This window comes from Olea europaea, chromosome 2 (assembly GCF_002742605.1).
Source record: "Olea europaea var. sylvestris chromosome 2, O_europaea_v1, whole genome shotgun sequence".
NCBI classification, from domain to species: Eukaryota; Viridiplantae; Streptophyta; class Magnoliopsida; order Lamiales; family Oleaceae; genus Olea; species Olea europaea.
In genome coordinates this window covers 6,838,035-6,857,845 of record NC_036238.1, presented here as the reverse complement: position 1 = coordinate 6,857,845, position 19,811 = coordinate 6,838,035, and the positions used below count along the sequence as shown (strand labels likewise).

Here is a 19,811-nt window from a genome sequence, read left to right as displayed (position 1 = left end):
ATTCAGCACAAGAAAGGCATACGATTTCTTCAGGCCGAGGAGTACAAAGAAAACTTGGGCAGCTGACGTTTGGAAACCTTGCATTACTAAAACACTCATTTTTTGCTTTGGTTAGAGGCCCAATCAAAGCTCCTAACTAAAGACAAACTGCATTTCTAGGATATTGATCGCAAGTGTAATTTTTATGGGTATTTGGAGGAAACAGTTCATCACTTATTCTTTGAATGTTCTTTTACCTCCACACTATGGGGGAATATTAGACTGTGGCTCAGAATCAAAAGATCTATATCCACACTTGCTAGAGTTCTTAAGTGGTTGAAAAAAGAGGCTAGAAGGATTTCAAGGCTTAGCAAGGTTAAGCGGATTGCACTTGGAAGCACCATCTACTACATTTGGTTAACACGTAATAGAAAGATTTTTGAAGACCTTTCACCTAATTTACATTGTATTGTGAGACGGATCAAGACGCACGTATACAAAGTTATGTTCTCTTTGTATTCAGATGTCATGATCTATTTCGAGTCTTTGCTGTCGGGGTCATTGATTCTTATTACACTCCATTTATTTTGTCTTACCCGGGTATGCCCGGAGTAATTGTATGTCATATTGGCTTTTGATTCGCCGGGGAATACCCGGTGTACTTGTATATGAAATATTTTTGATCAATGATATTTACATTTACCGATACAAAAAAAAAAAAAGTTTCTACATAAATATTATCTTCATTTACAATGTACTCAATCTATCAAGCTTCATGGATAGGAAATTCATCCATATTTAAAGTAGATAAAGGCGCAAAACACTTGAAAAATATGCTGCACATTCTCACAAACCACTTCTAATCCTATGGGACATTCTAAAACTTAGACATCCCGCGAAGTACTCCACAATTCTAGGATGATGTGATGTCCCAACTACAAAATTTAACCTGCACGATGTCGGCTTTTGTCCTTCACACTCTTCCCTGTGCAGATATCCATGTGCTGCTGCTGAGTTCGTGACAAGATGCTCAAAAAGGACTAACCGGAATCAACTACGGTGTCTGGCTCCAACGAAGGTACACAATTCTAAAAACAATCCAATACTTCAATCCATGTAGGTCACAAGATTTTAGCTAGAAACTTGACAGTAGTAAAATGATAGGCTTGTGTAATCCACTGAGATCAAGTTCATAAATGAAAACTAAAGAAAATAAAATACGACTATTTGCTCTGATACCACACATTGGTGAAAATTAATAAAAATTACCAGTCAAAAATATTATGACAATGCTCACATTTGCAACCAAGTTTTGTTCAAAGAACTCTTCAACAAGGTTAAGCTGAAGCCTACATAATCTATCAAGGTGCGACAACAGCAATCCTTCCAGCAACTTGGTCAAGATCCCGTCGCCCGCTGGATGTGATTCGTCTTCCACTGTTAACCAAGCAAAATTAGTGTCAAGATAGCAACCAAAAAATGTCACATTTTTTCCATGAAATGACAAGCATACAATCTTGTAAAAAGATTTTCTGAAAGTGCAGCAAATAGTTTTTGATTGTGGAGAAATAAGTTCTTAGGAAGTAAATTATGTAGGAAATTAAGCCAAATTATCATTTAACATGGGTTTATATCTAGAATTGGTTATAAGAGTCCATACCCATTGTCAATGTAACCCTCAACTTATGATTACAGGCAGGCAGCATCTTATGACAATTAGCCATTAAAATGGTAAAAGCATGAGATTAAATTCAGTTCAAGCTATTAAACAATACCCCCTTGGATCCATATCGATGATGTTCATGTTTTGCAACTGTTGAAGAATGTGGCGCGCAACGGACCCACTGCTTTCGTTGAGTGTTATTATTATTATTACTATTATTTTTTACCAAAATAATTAGTCTTATCTATAGATTTCTCATAATTTCAGTCTTTAAATTTTATGTATGTTTTAACTAACCCGTGTATTTGACGTAGCGAAAGTTATAGGGAAGATGAACAAATCTCACAAAAAAGAAAACTCACGAAAAAATTTTATTTCATTCAAATCAATCTGCGGCCTCAAGAGGCTTACAACGTATTTATAGCAAAAATCTAGAAAATTCGGAAATTAAATAACAATTAAAAAAAAGATTTTTTTCCAAAAATGGAAAAAATCAAGATAATGACGGAAATTAATAGCCCTAATCTTCGGGATTACTCTCCAACAAACGGAATGTAAATCCGAATTTATTTGATTGAGATATACTCAAAATAAGAATTACCAAAAAAGGAAAACATGTCTAAACGAAGGAATTTGCTCGAAGTTGGTCCTACATCAAAAGCAACGCCTTTGAGTTTAACTTTTCAGCCCGTTTCCAACCGAAATAGACAAAAAATTCGTCAAAAACGAACAACTCCAAATTTTCTCCAAATTATTTTTTCTTGCGTCGGCCCCACTTTGCCATGAAGTCCAATTCCTTTTGCACCACATTAGTATTTGATCTGTTTCTTTCCATAGTGTTTGATTGTATTTTATCTTTAGTGAAATTGACAACTGCAGCAGTGTACTTTGTGTTGGGTAACTTCTTTAAGCCAGTTTCTTTCTTTAGTTCATTGTTCATGTGTTTTTTTTAACAAATTTGACTCTCCTTTCTCTTATTATTACAAAATATATAAAATGGAGTTTGAAGAAGGTGTGGGAGAAGAGCCCATGATTGCAACAGATAGTGTAGGTTTCTATTCATTGATGAAAAAAAAAAATATTTCATACATATCTCTATTGCAATAGCAATAGAGATGTCACACCGAAGACTGATAATTATTTGTTTTATTTATGAAATCTGTCATAGGAATTACACAGGGTCCGAGATTCATGGGTTTCGTACCTTGGCAGCTATAACATAAATAATCGTAAACCTATGTAGAAGACATAAGTCCTTTGTGTATATTTGGTAATTTAGTTTGTGAAGTTTGAATCATTTTAGTATTTTTTCTCGGTAGGTCAACTTCTAATTCATCTTGAGGGTTTTACAGTTTATCATTTCGCAATAATTTAGCACTAAGATTTGGAGTCTGTTTGGGAGTGATTTTGAGAATTGATTTTTTGACCGTTAAGAGAAAAGTGGGGTCCACCTGTGGGAGAAGAAGTCAAATATGAAGGCTGGAATAGTGAAATAACGATCAAAAAATCAATTTTTTCGATGAAAAAATCGCTCCCAAACAGGCCATTAGGATAACTAAGCAAGCAATACATAAGTCATTAGAATTGAATGCAAGAAAAATTTATGCTTGACCAACCAACAGTTGCAAAATATCAAAATATATGTGCACTTGTGCATGCAGACGACGGCTCTGAGGTTGACTATGATGGATTGGTTTAAAGCGATGCCAAATTTTATTGAGTTAATATATATGTTGTATGAAATGTAGAGTCAACAATGTATTGAAGTAGTTGCAATATATTATTTAGACTGACATTATAATGAACGGTTTTCAAATCAATTTTTACAATTTATCTTAAAACATGTTGACTGGAGTGTTACCAAGGCATAGTGTCTCTATCAATTGATCGTTTCATATTTAATATTTTTTGAAATTTTAATATCCGATCCTTGTTACATCGATAGATTTGGACATCGGTGATATAATGGAGGAAGCCAAAACCAGATGGCTCAGACCAAATGAAATCCATGCCATACCCTGTAATTACAAGTACTTCAGCATTAATCACAAGCCTGTGGATTTGCCAAAAAGTGATATATTGGTACGTTTATGGTCTTTTTTTTTTTTTTTTGCTCCTTCAATCTTCTATAAGTTTACTTTATCAATTACTATTGGGAGTTTCGTTTTCTTTTTTCTGCTTCGGATTGATTGCTAATTCTCTTTTGCCTTATTGACGAGGGAGGTCAAAGAATGGAACATATCCCACTAATTGATTGAAGACAAGTTGTAATGTTGTCCACCGCTTCTCTTTTTAACCATTTTCCTGTTAATGCTGGCTACCTTCTTCTTGTCTGTTTTTCTATTTGGAAACAAGGAAAGAGTCCACAATTCACGTTTGTGTACTGCACTAGCTTATGACGCTGAAGGCAGCTGCACAAGAAAGTTTTGTCCACTACTATTTAGGATTTCTTGCTAAATTTGAAATTATAGCATTCTCTATTTATTGTCTCTATGTATGTTTTTGTTTAATTAGATTGTATATACAAGTAATTGGTTGTGTGTGTTCTTCAGTAAAATTAATTGATTCTCCTGTAGGATTTTTGAGCAGGAAATCCATGAGTGTTATAATATTTCAAATACTCGAAAACTAATCAATTTTTTTATGCAGTTTCCATTTGCAGTTATTTATTTTAATTTTTGTCCATGGTAATTATGAATTCATTAAATCCAATGTCTACTGCTCGACTTCAGTTTACATTTCTTTTGTTGATGGCCAGGTCTCGGAAGATGTTCAGATAAGGGATTGTCTATTTTCTCTTCATATGAGTTTTCACTCAGTTGTGTTTTGTATTCTCCACTTTTGTCTTTGATGCATCTGCTTACATTGCTAAGACATAAAACTCATGCCATTTTTTCCGCCACTGAGCTGGCTTCATACCATTTGATTTTCGGAATTTTCATCAACCGGATCTACACTACAAGTTACCATTAAATTTTGGTTTCCATACAGGTTTATATCAACGAAAGAATTAATGTATACTATGCACATGGAGAAGATAACCTAACTTCTGTTCGCAGGTGTTACTGGCTACATGACAAGTACGGAATTTCAAAAAGATCATTTTTTTTCTTTGCTTATTGCTTCTACATTAACCATTGCAAACAACTTTTTGCACTATTACCAAACACGAGAAGCCTGATCATATAAAGCTTTAACTGTCGTGAGTAATTTTTTTGCAGGTCACTCGAGCATATTATTCTTGTTCATTATCATGAAACTCAAGAGATTTGCTTCTTACGAATTGCAATATAATTCTTCGTGTATTATAATCTTCATATGTGTTACTATGCTGATATATGGAACAGTGTTTTTGAAAAGACAACAAATCTTTGTGAATTGGTGATCCTATTCTGGTTATAAGAACGAATTTGCAAAGAATAATACATGAATAATCTGGTAACTATTGTATAGCTTAGAAATGCTTGTGCATGTGCAGAAAGAATTTGTATACTAACTAAAATTCATTCATTCGGTTTCGACTATTAAATTCTCTAGATATTAGCTCTAAAGCTGCATGGTCATATCGCGTAAAAAAGCAATACAAGGCCACTTGCCTTTTTCTAGTGTACTTTTCTTGCTGATTGCTTAAACTTGCAGTCTCTACTTATTATAAATGAAACTTGTTTAGAGTCATATATGGGTCAACTTATTGCCTTTTTATAATAGTTGTTTGTACTTGTGCAGGACAAATATTTAGTAGATACTGAGATTAGCTATATTTCTTTGACAAATCCGAGGCCATAGTTTGTATGTGAATACAGAATACCTCAAGGTCGTAATAAATGGTTGAGCATTGTATATATTTCACTCTCATTGACAAATATTTCTATATATGTATGAAACTTGGGCTGTCATGAACTCATCATATAATTGTAGGATTCTTCAGCCATTTTCAGCTGTCTTTGACCCATTTGCTCCTTGGCCTTCTGAAGAATCTGATTCCTCAGTTGAATGGGCATATTACAGCAGACCACAATCAGGTGAAGATAAAATATGGACGATGATATCATCTTTTACCGTTCGAATGAAAATATTTGGTCCATGCATAAAACCATTTTCTTATACAATGTGCTGTTGAGTTTCCAAATCAAATAAAGTATATTTATTAAGTAGAACCTTGAATTCTTTGACATGATTTTTGCTTTGAATATAGCTTAAGTTGAAGTACTTGTTTCTCAATGATTTTCTAACGAATAATGACAGTGTGATTGTAAAAAATATGAATAGAGACTTTATGAGATAAATACACTTGAATGGGATGAGTTTCTGGTGCCGGTTGATCCAAATAAGCCAATTACACCTCAAGAAGATGATGATGGACTCGATATTTTTCTAGTGTTTACATTTATAATATAAGTTTCTATTGGACATGCTGATCATTTACTTTATTCGTGCATGCAATTGTTTGACTATAGGGAAAACTTTAGGCTTTTTTTTTTTTTTTTTTTTTTTTTTTTTTTTTATATACAGGTATCCCATCTTACACTAGACTAAATCCTGGACCCCCAAGATCCTTGCCCCTATTACATTGGAGGGGGTAAATCGCGGGTTATGCCTCAATTGGATCACAGGTTCCCCCCACCGTCTGTACACTTCTGCGCACAAGAGATCCTCCTCCAAAGTGATTGCTCCATACCAAATAAATCTGACCACAGGTTCCCACCAAAATTCGAACCTCCACCCTGTCGCTGGAAGCAAGACAAATGTTGATTGATCCACTAGTTGAGCTGTGCCTCGGGGAGGAAAAAAAATAATAAATAAATAAATAAACTAATGAAAGTGAACTGTTGATTTTAAAGTGTCATCTCATATTCTCAATACATCCTTGTTTTCTTGCATGTAGAGCGACTGATGAAAGTCTTTTCATTTTTGCCTTCTTTTTGTGTGGGTACCAAAATTACTCTTGTAGGCGTTTACTCTTGAATACATATACATTTTATCATCGAAGACTAGACCATGTCCTTATAATAAACGTACCCTAATGCTCCAAAACTAAGATAAATGGGTAAAGAATTGTCGTAAAAATATCTTTCCGTTTAATTTTTGCATTTCTGATTAAGAATGGTGTATGAAAGTGAATGTCCTTTTGGTTGGTGTACCTTGTTTCATGGGATCATCAACAGTAGGTGAAAATTTCTTTATCGTAAAATATTGTAGATGCCTGAGACTTTTTATTACCACCTCTATTTTGAACCTTTGATTTGCACATTCTTGATTTGGTTTTTGTGTTTCGTTCCTTCATCTTTTCACCGTGCACTATTCGTACTTCTGTATGTTGAACCTGATACTGTATTTGTTTTGCCATTGTACCTTGTGATTTTGTTTCATGAGCAGCCCAACTACGTCATACTGGCAATAGCTCCAGCAAATGAAACCAAAGCTTTTATCCCCAAGTACTATAGACTGGAACAAGGATTGCGGTTCTGGCTTAGGTCAAACTACAACTCCTAGCTTGAAAAGAGATTCTACTCCATCTCTAGATGAAGCTATAACTCCATACCAGGGCCAGAACCATACTTGGGGTCCAAAAAAATTGAAACTCCACTATCGAAACATAAGCTTTATTGAAAGTTTCAAAACTTCATGTATAGAAGATATCACTATTGGAGGCTAATAATATCATCGCTAAACCTGGGTAAAACACTAGCTTGTTGTCTAATGTCTCCTTGTAGACTTTCCTCTTGTTTGGTAGTCGTTTTATGTCTGAGTCGAAGTTTTCTTGATTTCTTCATGCTCTTGGGATGCTTCGTCCCATATTTTATGACGGAAATCATATGGAACTTTGCCTTGTCAAATGAAGTTGATTGTGCTAACATAATTCAACGCACATATTATCCATCCTTGACACTTGACACGCTAACATTACCTTACAAATAACTTAACCCGTGCATTGCACGGGCAAAAGACTAGTGTGTGTATGTGTTTGTGTGAGTGAATAAAAAAAAATATTTAATTGATTATAAACATATTTCAAATATTAGGCAAACATATTTGAGTCTTTTTTCTCCACCTTAAAAAATACTTATAAGTAAACTTAACCTTTGTTTAAGTCCCATTTTTTCATCAAAATACATTCTTAAATAGTGATTTGACATTATTTCAAACACACATTTTTCAATAGAATAATATTAGACACAAACTCATAACTTTTCATTATTTTTTAATCACACATTCTCCATCATAACATTATTTCAAAATGCATTTTTTCTGAAAAAATGGGGCTCAAATAACCTTTTAGAAAAATACTAAAGATCCGTTTGATTGCAAATAAGGAATTTGTATGGAAGGAAAACAAATTTTAAGGAATTGAATTGTCTAGAAATTATTTTCTTGTGAATTGTAAATTATTGTGATTGATTGATATAATTTTTCACGTGAAATATGTTGAAATAAAAGTGTTTTTAGATGTTCGTTTGACTTTGTTTTACGTGAAAATTGTCTATTAAAGAAATATAATTTACTGATATTGGGGATGAATTTTATTTTCATTGTCAACAAAAAAATTCAAGAAAGCATCTATCTTTTGGTGTTCGTTTGACTTTGTTTTATATGAAAATTGTCAGTTAAAAGGAAATATTTTTTTTACAATAATTCTTAAAATTTATTTTCATTGCCAAAAAAAAAAAAAATAGAAAAAAATAAAAAAGTGATACAGTAACCAAGAATTGGAATTCCTTGAAAAGCATGAAAAATCCTAGGTGGCATGAAAAGTTAGAAAATGAATGCCATGAAAAAATAGAGCCATCAAACAAGCAAAAACCTAAAATTGAAATTGGTTTTCCGTTTTCCAAGAAAAATTTGAGTGTATCAAACGCACCTTAAGTGTACAAAGAATTTCTCACAAATTTTATATTGGTGAAACTATGGCAACATCTATGTGGTTCATTTTTTCCTGTTATTTTGTCATTTTTCAATCAGAAATTGCCAAGTATCCTTCTCCTTCCTATATGAATTCTGTGAGCCAGTCCTGTAAGTGTCGCAAGGTTCGTAAATTTATTTGTAAGTAGATGATAGAACTATTTTGAACAAGTTTTTTCATAGAACGAAGTTGACATGAGTAAATTATTTATTTTAAGCTTTTAACATTAAATATAAGTGATTTTTACTTAAAAATGAGAACTTGTAAAAGGGACTATATCTTTATGAGACTCGATTATAAATTAAATCAAACGTGTACACTCATTTTCTTTTTACGTCAGTTTTTTATTTTAAAATATTTTCTACTTCTATTCTGACATTCATTTACAATTCTTCACCATTCACTTCGGCACATTGGTAAATAGAATTTTTGAAACTAATTAAAAAAAAATTATTCTTCAGTTTATCTTTACCAAAGATATTAGTTCGATTTTTCGAAGATTCTCTAGCAATTCAATGTGCTAAATGTAACATATGTTTGGCTGCTGGATGCTAAAGATATTGGGTTTCTGTGTTTGTTCAATGCAGAAACTTTATTTTAAAGAATAGAGCAGTTGCATTGTACAAAAGGATACAATACAACTTCACTCTTACAGAGAATTCTCATCACCTCAAATTAACACCAAAAACAGTCATTTATGAGTATGAAATTCTTATTTATTTCTTCCTCACTAGGAACAAAAATGTTGTGCATTACCAACAAATGCTCAAACCAGTCTAACATGGAAGAGAAAAATAGAAAGTAACAAGAATATGATTATTTGCTGATTGCAAGTCGTCCCGGTGGATAAACTTACAAGGAAGCTGTGGAGAATCTAGTTGACGACATCAACAACCAGCTTCCGGGACTTGAAAACAGACCACCTCAAGCGCCGGTAATAACCAGCTTGAAGAAGTGCCAATGATAGTACAAATATCCACTTGAAACCCATCTGTAAAGGCACAGAGAGATGTCAAACCAAAACTGCATTCATGTTTTACTTTATAAATAATAGCTTACCAGTTTTCGTTCTTCCATTTCTGGCTCTGCAGCCCATGATAAAAACGTCACGACATCTTTCCCCATCTAGAAGGACAACATGCAAAATGAGTGAAGATTGGTAATACCCAAAAATAATAGTGTTGGATTGTGTGAAGCCTTATCATAACATATAATTATCCCTCGACACTGACAGTAAATTGACCTTCGCAGTAAGGTCAACGAGAGTTGCAGGGTGATGGTAGTCCCCATTGCTTGGGGTTCAGGATAGTAGCCCCTGAGGTTATTCTTCTCTATTGTAGGTGCAATTGTGCATTCATACGTGTATTAGGCCAGCCTAATATTCTAGCATAAAGGATTTCTTAAGGGGTCGTATTTGTGCAAGAGAGGTGAGAGGAAAACTAGTACTTTCTTTTTATCCATTATAGTGATAACCTGTATTGCGGGTGAATGTAGTTCGCACTGAGGATGAACCACTATAAATGTATGTGCTTTGCTAATCTTCAATTTTGCTCTCTAATTATTACAGCTATTAAAAGCAGCAATTAGGTTTCATAATTCAAAATAACTAGTGCCCTAATGTTTTGTATGGATGGCATCTACATAAAGACTCCAGCAGAGATGTAAAATCTTGAATTTGGGCCACAATGAAGAGTGCCTTACCTGAGCTTCTGTTGCAGGAGTACCATCTTCGTACTCAACTGCTCCATCATTAAGCATTTTAGGCATAGCAATAGCTCCCCCAGGAAAGTAGGCATTGTAATGCAATCCTTCTCTAATCTACAAAACCAATACAGCTTGTATAATTGTAACATCCCAAATTTTTACTACTAATTAAATTTAAATTAGGACTTAATTGCACTATTATTAAAGTTAAATGACCTTGTTGATTATTGGTCTAGTCTAATGACCTTATTAGTTATTAACCAATAGTTGAGGGCCTAAGTAGAAAGGTGTTTTGGAAATTAGATTAATTCATGCATAAAACATATGTATATATGCTAATTGGTCTTGATTAATAATGATTTATTGAACAAATGCATTATTCACACCACATTTCAAGCCAATGTACCTGATTTGATCACGTAAATAAAGGAAATTGATTTGACCACATACATTATTTACACCAAGTTTTAAGCTAAATGAATTGATTTGACCACATGATTTAATCTATTGATTCTATCATTTTCATGACAACACACCATTTAAGCATTGACCATGCCTAAAATCAAGCCTTTTTTTTTTTTTCACTTTTCTACACATGGTCAAGATTTTTACTATAAATAGAAGACAAACCTAACACTAAATTATCCCTCAACAACTATTTACACACACTACCTCTCTACCTCTATAACTTTGTCTCTCCACTTCCTCTATTTCTCGTCATTTTGATATTAAATATAGTCGTATACTTATACAATCACATGTTACGTATGTTTTATTAAGAACGGACCGGTGTTTAATAGCACTACGCACGAGAAGTTAACACCATGTAAGTTTGATCTAATTTTCGTGTCTTCCTATGCAAGATATAAATTTTCTGTAGAAATACATATATGAATTCATTATCCACGCACGCTTATTGAGAATTATTCTCACCCAATTATGTCTCTACTTTTAAATAATTGACAATTCGAGATAGTCGACACGGAGATGTCTCATGGTGGCTATAGTTTCATTAATAAAAATATTAAGTTATCAAACTATTATTTTATTTGATTTTAAATGTTTTAAGATATTTCTCGTTCCAAGTTAATTTATTAAATTCATTACATTATTTGAATTTTGGTAAGTGCTTAAATAATTTATATGATTATGTTGAATATTCTTTAAATTAGTTTAGTTTAGTGACACATGAAACGTTAAGGATTGGATCGTCACTATAATTAGATAGGAAAGAAAAGAATACTATATGCTACACCGACAAACAAGATATCACACTTACAAGGACTACAAAAGATATAGAAGAACTTACCGAAACTCCAGCAGGAGGATCACGATAACCAGTCAGAAGGGCAAAAACATAATTTTGACCATTATGACGAGCCTAAAGTAGAAAGAAGAAATGTCTTAAGATGGACAAAAAAATATTTACTAATAAATGAACACAAATCAGAAGGCAGGAAATACTTTGGTTATAAGACTCAAATCAGGAGGGTAGGCCCCTCCATTCGCAAACCTAGCTGCCTGTTCATTTGCATATGGCTGGGGAAAACGATCACTCAATTTGCCAGGACGGGTAAACATCTCCCCTTCATCATTAGGCCCATCAACTACCTCGATCTCAGCTGCCATAGCCTTTGTTTCCTCCTCTGTATATGCCACGCCTACCAAGTCCCGATATGAAATCAGGGACATCGAATGGCAGGATGCACAGACTTCTTGATAAACCTGGTGACCACGACGAATCCTGTTTGGAATTGATGACAATATATCAATGAAACAATAGGGTAAAATGTTCTATAGTCACTGATTCAGTTGAGCAAACCAGCAGAATTATGCACATAAAGAGAACATGAAACTCATCAGGGAGAGCGGGAGAATATTATATTGAATAGTACTTGCCAGAGAAAGCTTTACCTACAATGATTATCTAACAAATAAAGGAAATCTTCCTCTATAAAGCACACACATACACGCGTAAGCTTCCTGATTCAATCATGTCCAAGAACTAATAAATTCTCTCGGTATACATTATTCTAATGAGACTTAAACCTCAACAAATTTATCTCATCCAAACAAAGGGATACCTTTTAGGGTCAGAAAAATATTATCTATGCGAAAAAAGGATATGCCAACCAATGTTTCAATTTAATCTCTCTCTCATTTCACACTATTACGACTAAACACTTCATCTGAGATGGTTTAAAGTATTCACGCGTACTTGGGTTAAAAATTTGATAGCTTCTTTCTTACGTCTGCTAGAATCATCAAAAGTTGGGTAAATTGAAGATACAAGAAAGTAAATTTAGAGCTTGTTTGTCTTCCATTTTGGGAGAAAATATAGAGTTTTGAATAGTATTTTTTGGAGAATGTGTTGTTGAAATTCAAAAAAACTTTATTGATTTGTGTGTAGAATATTTTATTGTGTGAATGTATGATGAAAAATGTTACTGTAGCAAACAATTTATTTTGTTAAAGGATGACAAACAGGGCCTTAGAATTGTATGGTATGTGGAGAGAGAGTGAAATCAAAATGGTAATTTTTTGTCAATTGAGATAGTATCCTTGCTGCTCCAAAGTAACATTTTTATCCATTGCGAGAAATTTCAAGAAAGAGAATCAACCAGTTTGCTTCAAAATTAGAAAGCCAGAATACAGATATTTTATTTTAATGTATTATGAAGCATAATTTGACATGGTATACTTCTTACGTGAGATTAAAATAAGATATGGAATAACAGAATAACCAATGATGTATAGAACAGGTGATGAACAGTTCAAACGGCATGGAAATGAAGATATTTGAATTCCTTTTTTTTTTTTTTTGGGACATTTAAAGAAAAGAATAATGAAATCATGATATAAAACAAATAGAACGAGTAGGTTAAATTGGCCCATGCTATCAAGTTGCAACTTATTAAAATCTCAAAATATAACACAGATCTAACTTGGATGTCAAAAGCTGAATTAGTCTGCAAACAAAGAACTTGTTTGGAAAATACTAGATATGATAGCATAAACTCACGAAGCATGGTCATATGAACTGAGAATGCCTTCGTGAGGCCAAGGATAGCTTGGGGCTTCCAAACCATGTTCGGCCTCATCAGAGGATGCTATTGTTGCAAAACTTAAAAGGCCTGATACACCTGCTCCAAAGAGTGCCAGTGCCCTCAAGGACTTCATGCCTATCCCAATGCTTTCCTGCTCTTTCTTGGAAACAAGAAAAGACAAAACCAGAGAGGCCTGAAAATTGGATGAAGAAAAATGAACCAGAAGACAATTTCAGCCACCAATTTATAATTGAACTGACAAACACTCGATTAAATTAACAGAAAGTCCACAGAAAGCTATGATACTAATTTCCCCCACCAAACTTAGTCAGCAATAGTCCTGCATGGAACTTTTACTATTCATTTGCTTCATAGTTCAAGGTAGTTCAAATGGAGGTATATGTTCCGGCTGCATTACCATGCTGCTACCAGAAGGAAATATTCTAGAAAAATGGACTAAAAGCAATATCAAAAGCATAGTTGAGAAATTCCATTCAGGAGATCATGTCAATAAGGGAACCCAAGGCCAAAAACTGTTGGTAGTGTGTTGCATTGATTTCTTTTCTAGTTTAAAAGTAAGAAGATAAGGTGAGATCAATTGTTTTTGTTATGAAAACTCTTAAAAAAATGCATCTGTGAACCTCTTGGCAAGCTTATAACCTGTTAAGTAAATTCATTACTATCTAAATATTCACTTTTCCTGAAACAAATAGACATAATGAAATATAATACACAAATTTCCACAGATATAATGTGTTCGCTTTTCATTCTTTCATGTGATAACTAGACTCCAGACTTTATGGAACAGATAATATTGTAAGCATTTCATTTAAATCTCAAACACCCAGCACAAAAACTAAATACATTAACAAGAGCCAGCAAAATTGACCTGCAAAGACGCATAATTAGTCCCAAAAAAATTATGTTATTATTATTATTTTTAATCGAAATGCTCTTTCTCACAGGTTCACTCATGTAGTAAATTATCAAGACTGTATAAGTTGGTATGCTAACGGCTGGAGAGGAACAGATGCCCAACCCTTGCATGTGTAAAATAATAGACATCTCAGTCTCTCTAGATGTCTAGATATATCAGGCTATTAAATTTGAGGTCTTGCACAAACTTTTATATTATTATCACTCTCTATTGGGACATAAAGCCCTCAGGTAATCTCCAAAGCAAGAACCTGCTCATATTACTTGAATGAAATATAGCAGAAACGAAATATTACTTGAATGATATATATAATAGAAATTAATTAAAAACATAAATCAAAATTAGAAAGTTTACATTGGTCTGTGAATGAAGCCTATCTCTCAGCAAACGGTGGATCGCTCTACCTCCAAACATTTTAATTGATCACTCTGCTTATATAAAGAAAAAAAAATTGAATAAATGATAAACACCATCTAACACTAAGATAGCTATATAATATATCAGAAGTAATTTAGCATTCAAAGACCACAATACACAAAGTGAAGGAGAATTAGTCCTCAGAAACCTTATCCCATCCCCTCTGAAACAAAAAAGAAGGATGAATTCAAGAGATTATTAGATTGAACTTTACTAAACTATGATATGCAAGGAAAAGGAGAATTAGGCCCCAGAGACCCTATCCCCACCCCCCAGAAACAAAAAAGAAGGATGAATGCAACAGATTGTTAGCATCCCATATCAATGAAATTCATAATCAAATGGAAATTAGTGTGTTATAGTGTAATATCCCCATCCCTTGGCACAAAAAAAGAAAGAGGAGAACCTTGAGTTTTTCTTTTTCGGTAAGATAAAAGTTGAGAATTAAATATAGAGTTTTGAATAGTATTTTTTGGAGAATGTGTTGTTGAAATTCAAAAAAACTTTATTGATTTGTGTGTAGAATATTTTATTGTGTGAATGTATGATGAAAAATGTTACTGTAGCAAACAATTTATTTTGTTAAAGGATGACAAACAGGGCCTTAGAATTGTATGGTATGTGGAGAGAGAGTGAAATCAAAATGGTAATTTTTTGTCAATTGAGATAGTATCCTTGCTGCTCCAAAGTAACATTTTTATCCATTGCGAGAAATTTCAAGAAAGAGAATCAACCAGTTTGCTTCAAAATTAGAAAGCCAGAATACAGATATTTTATTTTAATGTATTATGAAGCATAATTTGACATGGTATACTTCTTACGTGAGATTAAAATAAGATATGGAATAACAGAATAACCAATGATGTATAGAACAGGTGATGAACAGTTCAAACGGCATGGAAATGAAGATATTTGAATTCCTTTTTTTTTTTTTTTGGGACATTTAAAGAAAAGAATAATGAAATCATGATATAAAACAAATAGAACGAGTAGGTTAAATTGGCCCATGCTATCAAGTTGCAACTTATTAAAATCTCAAAATATAACACAGATCTAACTTGGATGTCAAAAGCTGAATTAGTCTGCAAACAAAGAACTTGTTTGGAAAATACTAGATATGATAGCATAAACTCACGAAGCATGGTCATATGAACTGAGAATGCCTTCGTGAGGCCAAGGATAGCTTGGGGCTTCCAAACCATGTTCGGCCTCATCAGAGGATGCTATTGTTGCAAAACTTAAAAGGCCTGATACACCTGCTCCAAAGAGTGCCAGTGCCCTCAAGGACTTCATGCCTATCCCAATGCTTTCCTGCTCTTTCTTGGAAACAAGAAAAGACAAAACCGGAGAGGCCTGAAAATTGGATGAAGAAAAATGAACCAGAAGACAATTTCAGCCACCAATTTATAATTGAACTGACAAACACTCGATTAAATTAACAGAAAGTCCACAGAAAGCTATGATACTAATTTCCCCCACCAAACTTAGTCAGCAATAGTCCTGCATGGAACTTTTACTATTCATTTGCTTCATAGTTCAAGGTAGTTCAAATGGAGGTATATGTTCCGGCTGCATTACCATGCTGCTACCAGAAGGAAATATTCTAGAAAAATGGACTAAAAGCAATATCAAAAGCATAGTTGAGAAATTCCATTCAGGAGATCATGTCAATAAGGGAACCCAAGGCCAAAAACTGTTGGTAGTGTGTTGCATTGATTTCTTTTCTAGTTTAAAAGTAAGAAGATAAGGTGAGATCAATTGTTTTTGTTATGAAAACTCTTAAAAAAATGCATCTGTGAACCTCTTGGCAAGCTTATAACCTGTTAAGTAAATTCATTACTATCTAAATATTCACTTTTCCTGAAACAAATAGACATAATGAAATATAATACACAAATTTCCACAGATATAATGTGTTCGCTTTTCATTCTTTCATGTGATAACTAGACTCCAGACTTTATGGAACAGATAATATTGTAAGCATTTCATTTAAATCTCAAACACCCAGCACAAAAACTAAATACATTAACAAGAGCCAGCAAAATTGACCTGCAAAGACGCATAATTAGTCCCAAAAAAATTATGTTATTATTATTATTTTTAATCGAAATGCTCTTTCTCACAGGTTCACTCATGTAGTAAATTATCAAGACTGTATAAGTTGGTATGCTAACGGCTGGAGAGGAACAGATGCCCAACCCTTGCATGTGTAAAATAATAGACATCTCAGTCTCTCTAGATGTCTAGATATATCAGGCTATTAAATTTGAGGTCTTGCACAAACTTTTATATTATTATCACTCTCTATTGGGACATAAAGCCCTCAGGTAATCTCCAAAGCAAGAACCTGCTCATATTACTTGAATGAAATATAGCAGAAACGAAATATTACTTGAATGATATATATAATAGAAATTAATTAAAAACATAAATCAAAATTAGAAAGTTTACATTGGTCTGTGAATGAAGCCTATCTCTCAGCAAACGGTGGATCGCTCTACCTCCAAACATTTTAATTGATCACTCTGCTTATATAAAGAAAAAAAAATTGAATAAATGATAAACACCATCTAACACTAAGATAGCTATATAATATATCAGAAGTAATTTAGCATTCAAAGACCACAATACACAAAGTGAAGGAGAATTAGTCCTCAGAAACCTTATCCCATCCCCTCTGAAACAAAAAAGAAGGATGAATTCAAGAGATTATTAGATTGAACTTTACTAAACTATGATATGCAAGGAAAAGGAGAATTAGGCCCCAGAGACCCTATCCCCACCCCCCAGAAACAAAAAAGAAGGATGAATGCAACAGATTGTTAGCATCCCATATCAATGAAATTCATAATCAAATGGAAATTAGTGTGTTATAGTGTAATATCCCCATCCCTTGGCACAAAAAAAGAAAGAGGAGAACCTTGAGTTTTTCTTTTTCGGTAAGATAAAAGTTGAGAATTTTGTGCCATGTTATAATAGTCATCTTCATCTTGGCTCAAAACTCACATATAAAAATGTTTCTACTTAATAATAAGACTTCCTATGATCCTCACTACTACAGTGCAGTCCTCTTGAAGTAACCATTGTATAACAAATTACCCCCACCCCCACACATTAATGAATGCTTGGACATCATTACAATTCCATTGATGTCAAAAGAAAAAGTGAAATTCCAAAAACCCCTTGCATAAGTGTCCATTGAGGGTTCTACTATTTATTCAATAGACCAAGAGTAACAGAATTGGCTTAAGAAGAAAAGAAAAGAGTTACAACATCAAATCCACATGGCTAAGCCCCAAATAGCTAAGCAGTAGCAGTAACAACACCCACATGAAACCCACAACATTTAACTATATTAGATAAGCTTAACTATTAGTAGAGCATGTTTGGCAAATAAGCAAATGGCTTAAAAGCAATGGGTCCACAAAATTTTGTGGGTTGAAATAAGCCACACGAGTAAGGCTTAAATTAATTATTTCTAATTTTGTGTGGAATCACACCCCATACATTTTAAACCACACATTAGTGTGGGGCATAAGCTAATGGCTTATTTGCCAAACATGCTTTAATCATTTAATTATGTTCATTTTTGCTTATTCAAGTCTCTATTTCAACAAGGGGAAAAATGTCCCAATAACATCCTAAGATAATGCCAATCTAAATGCCCAACCCAGATCGTAGTTGTGTGTGGATTTGAATGGATATTACATATAATAATGGACAGGTGGCCAGTGGATGGTGAAGACCAGAGGGTTTAGGGACCTGCTGTGTGGATTTGGGTTCACCATTATCTTTCTTTATATATATTTACCTGTGGGCATGATTTTTTACATCCCTCTATGTTCATATGATTCACTGGCATGTATTCTCCAAAGCTTGTATTTTTAGGTGGTGTCAAAATGCAAGAATAGCCTTGAAGACACGGTTTTTAGGTTAAAAAAAAAAAACAATTACCTTATAATAATGTTTAGAGGGAAAATTTTCTTGTTGGAATAGTCACATTTCATGACAAATGTTGACAAGAAAAGTCATTATAAGGTATAATTACCAAGACTACAACAGTCTTCTTGAGTCGGAGCGGCGGAGCCAGCACCCGCCAAGCCAGGGCGGCCCCGTGCTGGCTCCGCCGGAATTTACAGTTTGAGCAAATAAACATTAGCCAAAAACTAGAAGAAAAATAGAATCCAGATCCGGCACCCCAATACATACGCAAGAGCTGGAATTTTTAAGTATCAATGGATTAGAAAAGGGAAAATTAATTTTGTCTCTTCAGTTACAGATCTCCAAAATTATTCAGTACTGAAAACTTCTCAGGAGATAAAAGGCCATATGTATAACAAATTCATCATCATGGAGACAAATCTCACGCAAAAATGTAAATTAACAAGTCATGATCGTATAGCTGATACCTCACTGCATGCCAACTTCTGCAAGCAATAATTGCTGTGTCCGGTGTGCTTGTACAATGGAAAATGAAGCGGCGTTGAGATTTCAGAAGCCCTGGGAATTCTGAATTGTGATCGGGCTTTTTGAGCCTTTTGGATTGGATATTCAGTCCATGTCCATAGGGCCCATCTCTTTTTTAACATTTTTCATGAAAAAATTACCTAAAAACCTACTTTTAAAGAATAATTTTTTTTAAAAAAAATAAGAGAATTATTTTTTGTTTCACAAATCAGATGATAATTAAATTTTAATAATTATAAATAAAAATTTAATAAAACATATCTATATATTCACCTCATCCAACCCCCACTCTACATAGCCACATATGAACCATTCATTTCAAAATCCTTAAATATATAATTTTTTCTCATCTCTCTCTCTCTCTCTCTCTCTCGTCTCTTCTCACCCACCCACCTTCATTTTCAATGTTGTTGCTCGTTGCTGCACAACGCCACGAGCAGCGTGGAAGCTAATCGATGATGGTCATACTTGGTGATGACTCCAGTCATGATGATTTCAATGTCATTTCCATCGCCTCCATTGACTATGCCATTCTGATCAAATTGGAAGTCAATGGTCATCCTTGATCTTTGCGCTGGAGATCTTGTCCCTAAAAATGGTCATTGTCGGCAGCGATGGTAGATGAGGTTAATTTTAGGAACTATTTTTCCATTAATGCAACTGTTACGGCATCTAAGGAAGTACCTGAAAATAAAA

At 33.8% G+C, this 19,811-nt stretch overlaps 1 protein-coding gene across 2 annotated transcripts; it reads right to left on the bottom strand.

Moving 5' to 3' along the window:
- Positions 1–9,116: 9,116 nt before the first annotated feature.
- LOC111410040 (cytochrome c1-2, heme protein, mitochondrial) lies at positions 9,117–19,427 on the bottom strand. Of its 2 annotated transcripts, XM_023040207.1 has the most exons (8): positions 19,058–19,427; positions 17,100–17,173; positions 15,784–16,001; positions 11,712–11,991; positions 11,557–11,628; positions 10,245–10,361; positions 9,603–9,668; positions 9,117–9,534 (listed from the first exon to the last, which is right to left on the bottom strand). In XM_023040207.1, the coding sequence occupies exons 2-8, from the start codon at positions 17,157–17,159 to the stop codon at positions 9,418–9,420; spliced, it is 930 nt and encodes a 309-aa protein (XP_022895975.1). In that variant the 5' UTR covers positions 17,160–17,173; positions 19,058–19,427; the 3' UTR covers positions 9,117–9,417. The 2 variants fall into 2 exon arrangements, with proteins under 2 accessions (XP_022895975.1, XP_022895968.1); XM_023040200.1 differs by lacking the exons at positions 15,784–16,001; positions 17,100–17,173; positions 19,058–19,427 and adding exons at positions 13,270–13,487; positions 14,586–14,676.
- Positions 19,428–19,811: the final 384 nt, after the last annotated feature.

Coding starts and splice junctions, on each gene's coding strand:
- LOC111410040 (XM_023040207.1), bottom strand. CDS start 17,159: ATGTTTGGAGGTAGAGCGATCCACCGTTTGCTGAGAGATAGGCTTCAT. Junction 16,002..17,099: donor GGCTTCATTCACAGACCAAT/GTAAACTTTCTA, acceptor TCCAATTTTCAG/GCCTCTCCGGTTTTGTCTTT. Junction 10,362..11,556: donor ATCCTCCTGCTGGAGTTTCG/GTAAGTTCTTCT, acceptor TTGGTTTTGTAG/ATTAGAGAAGGATTGCATTA.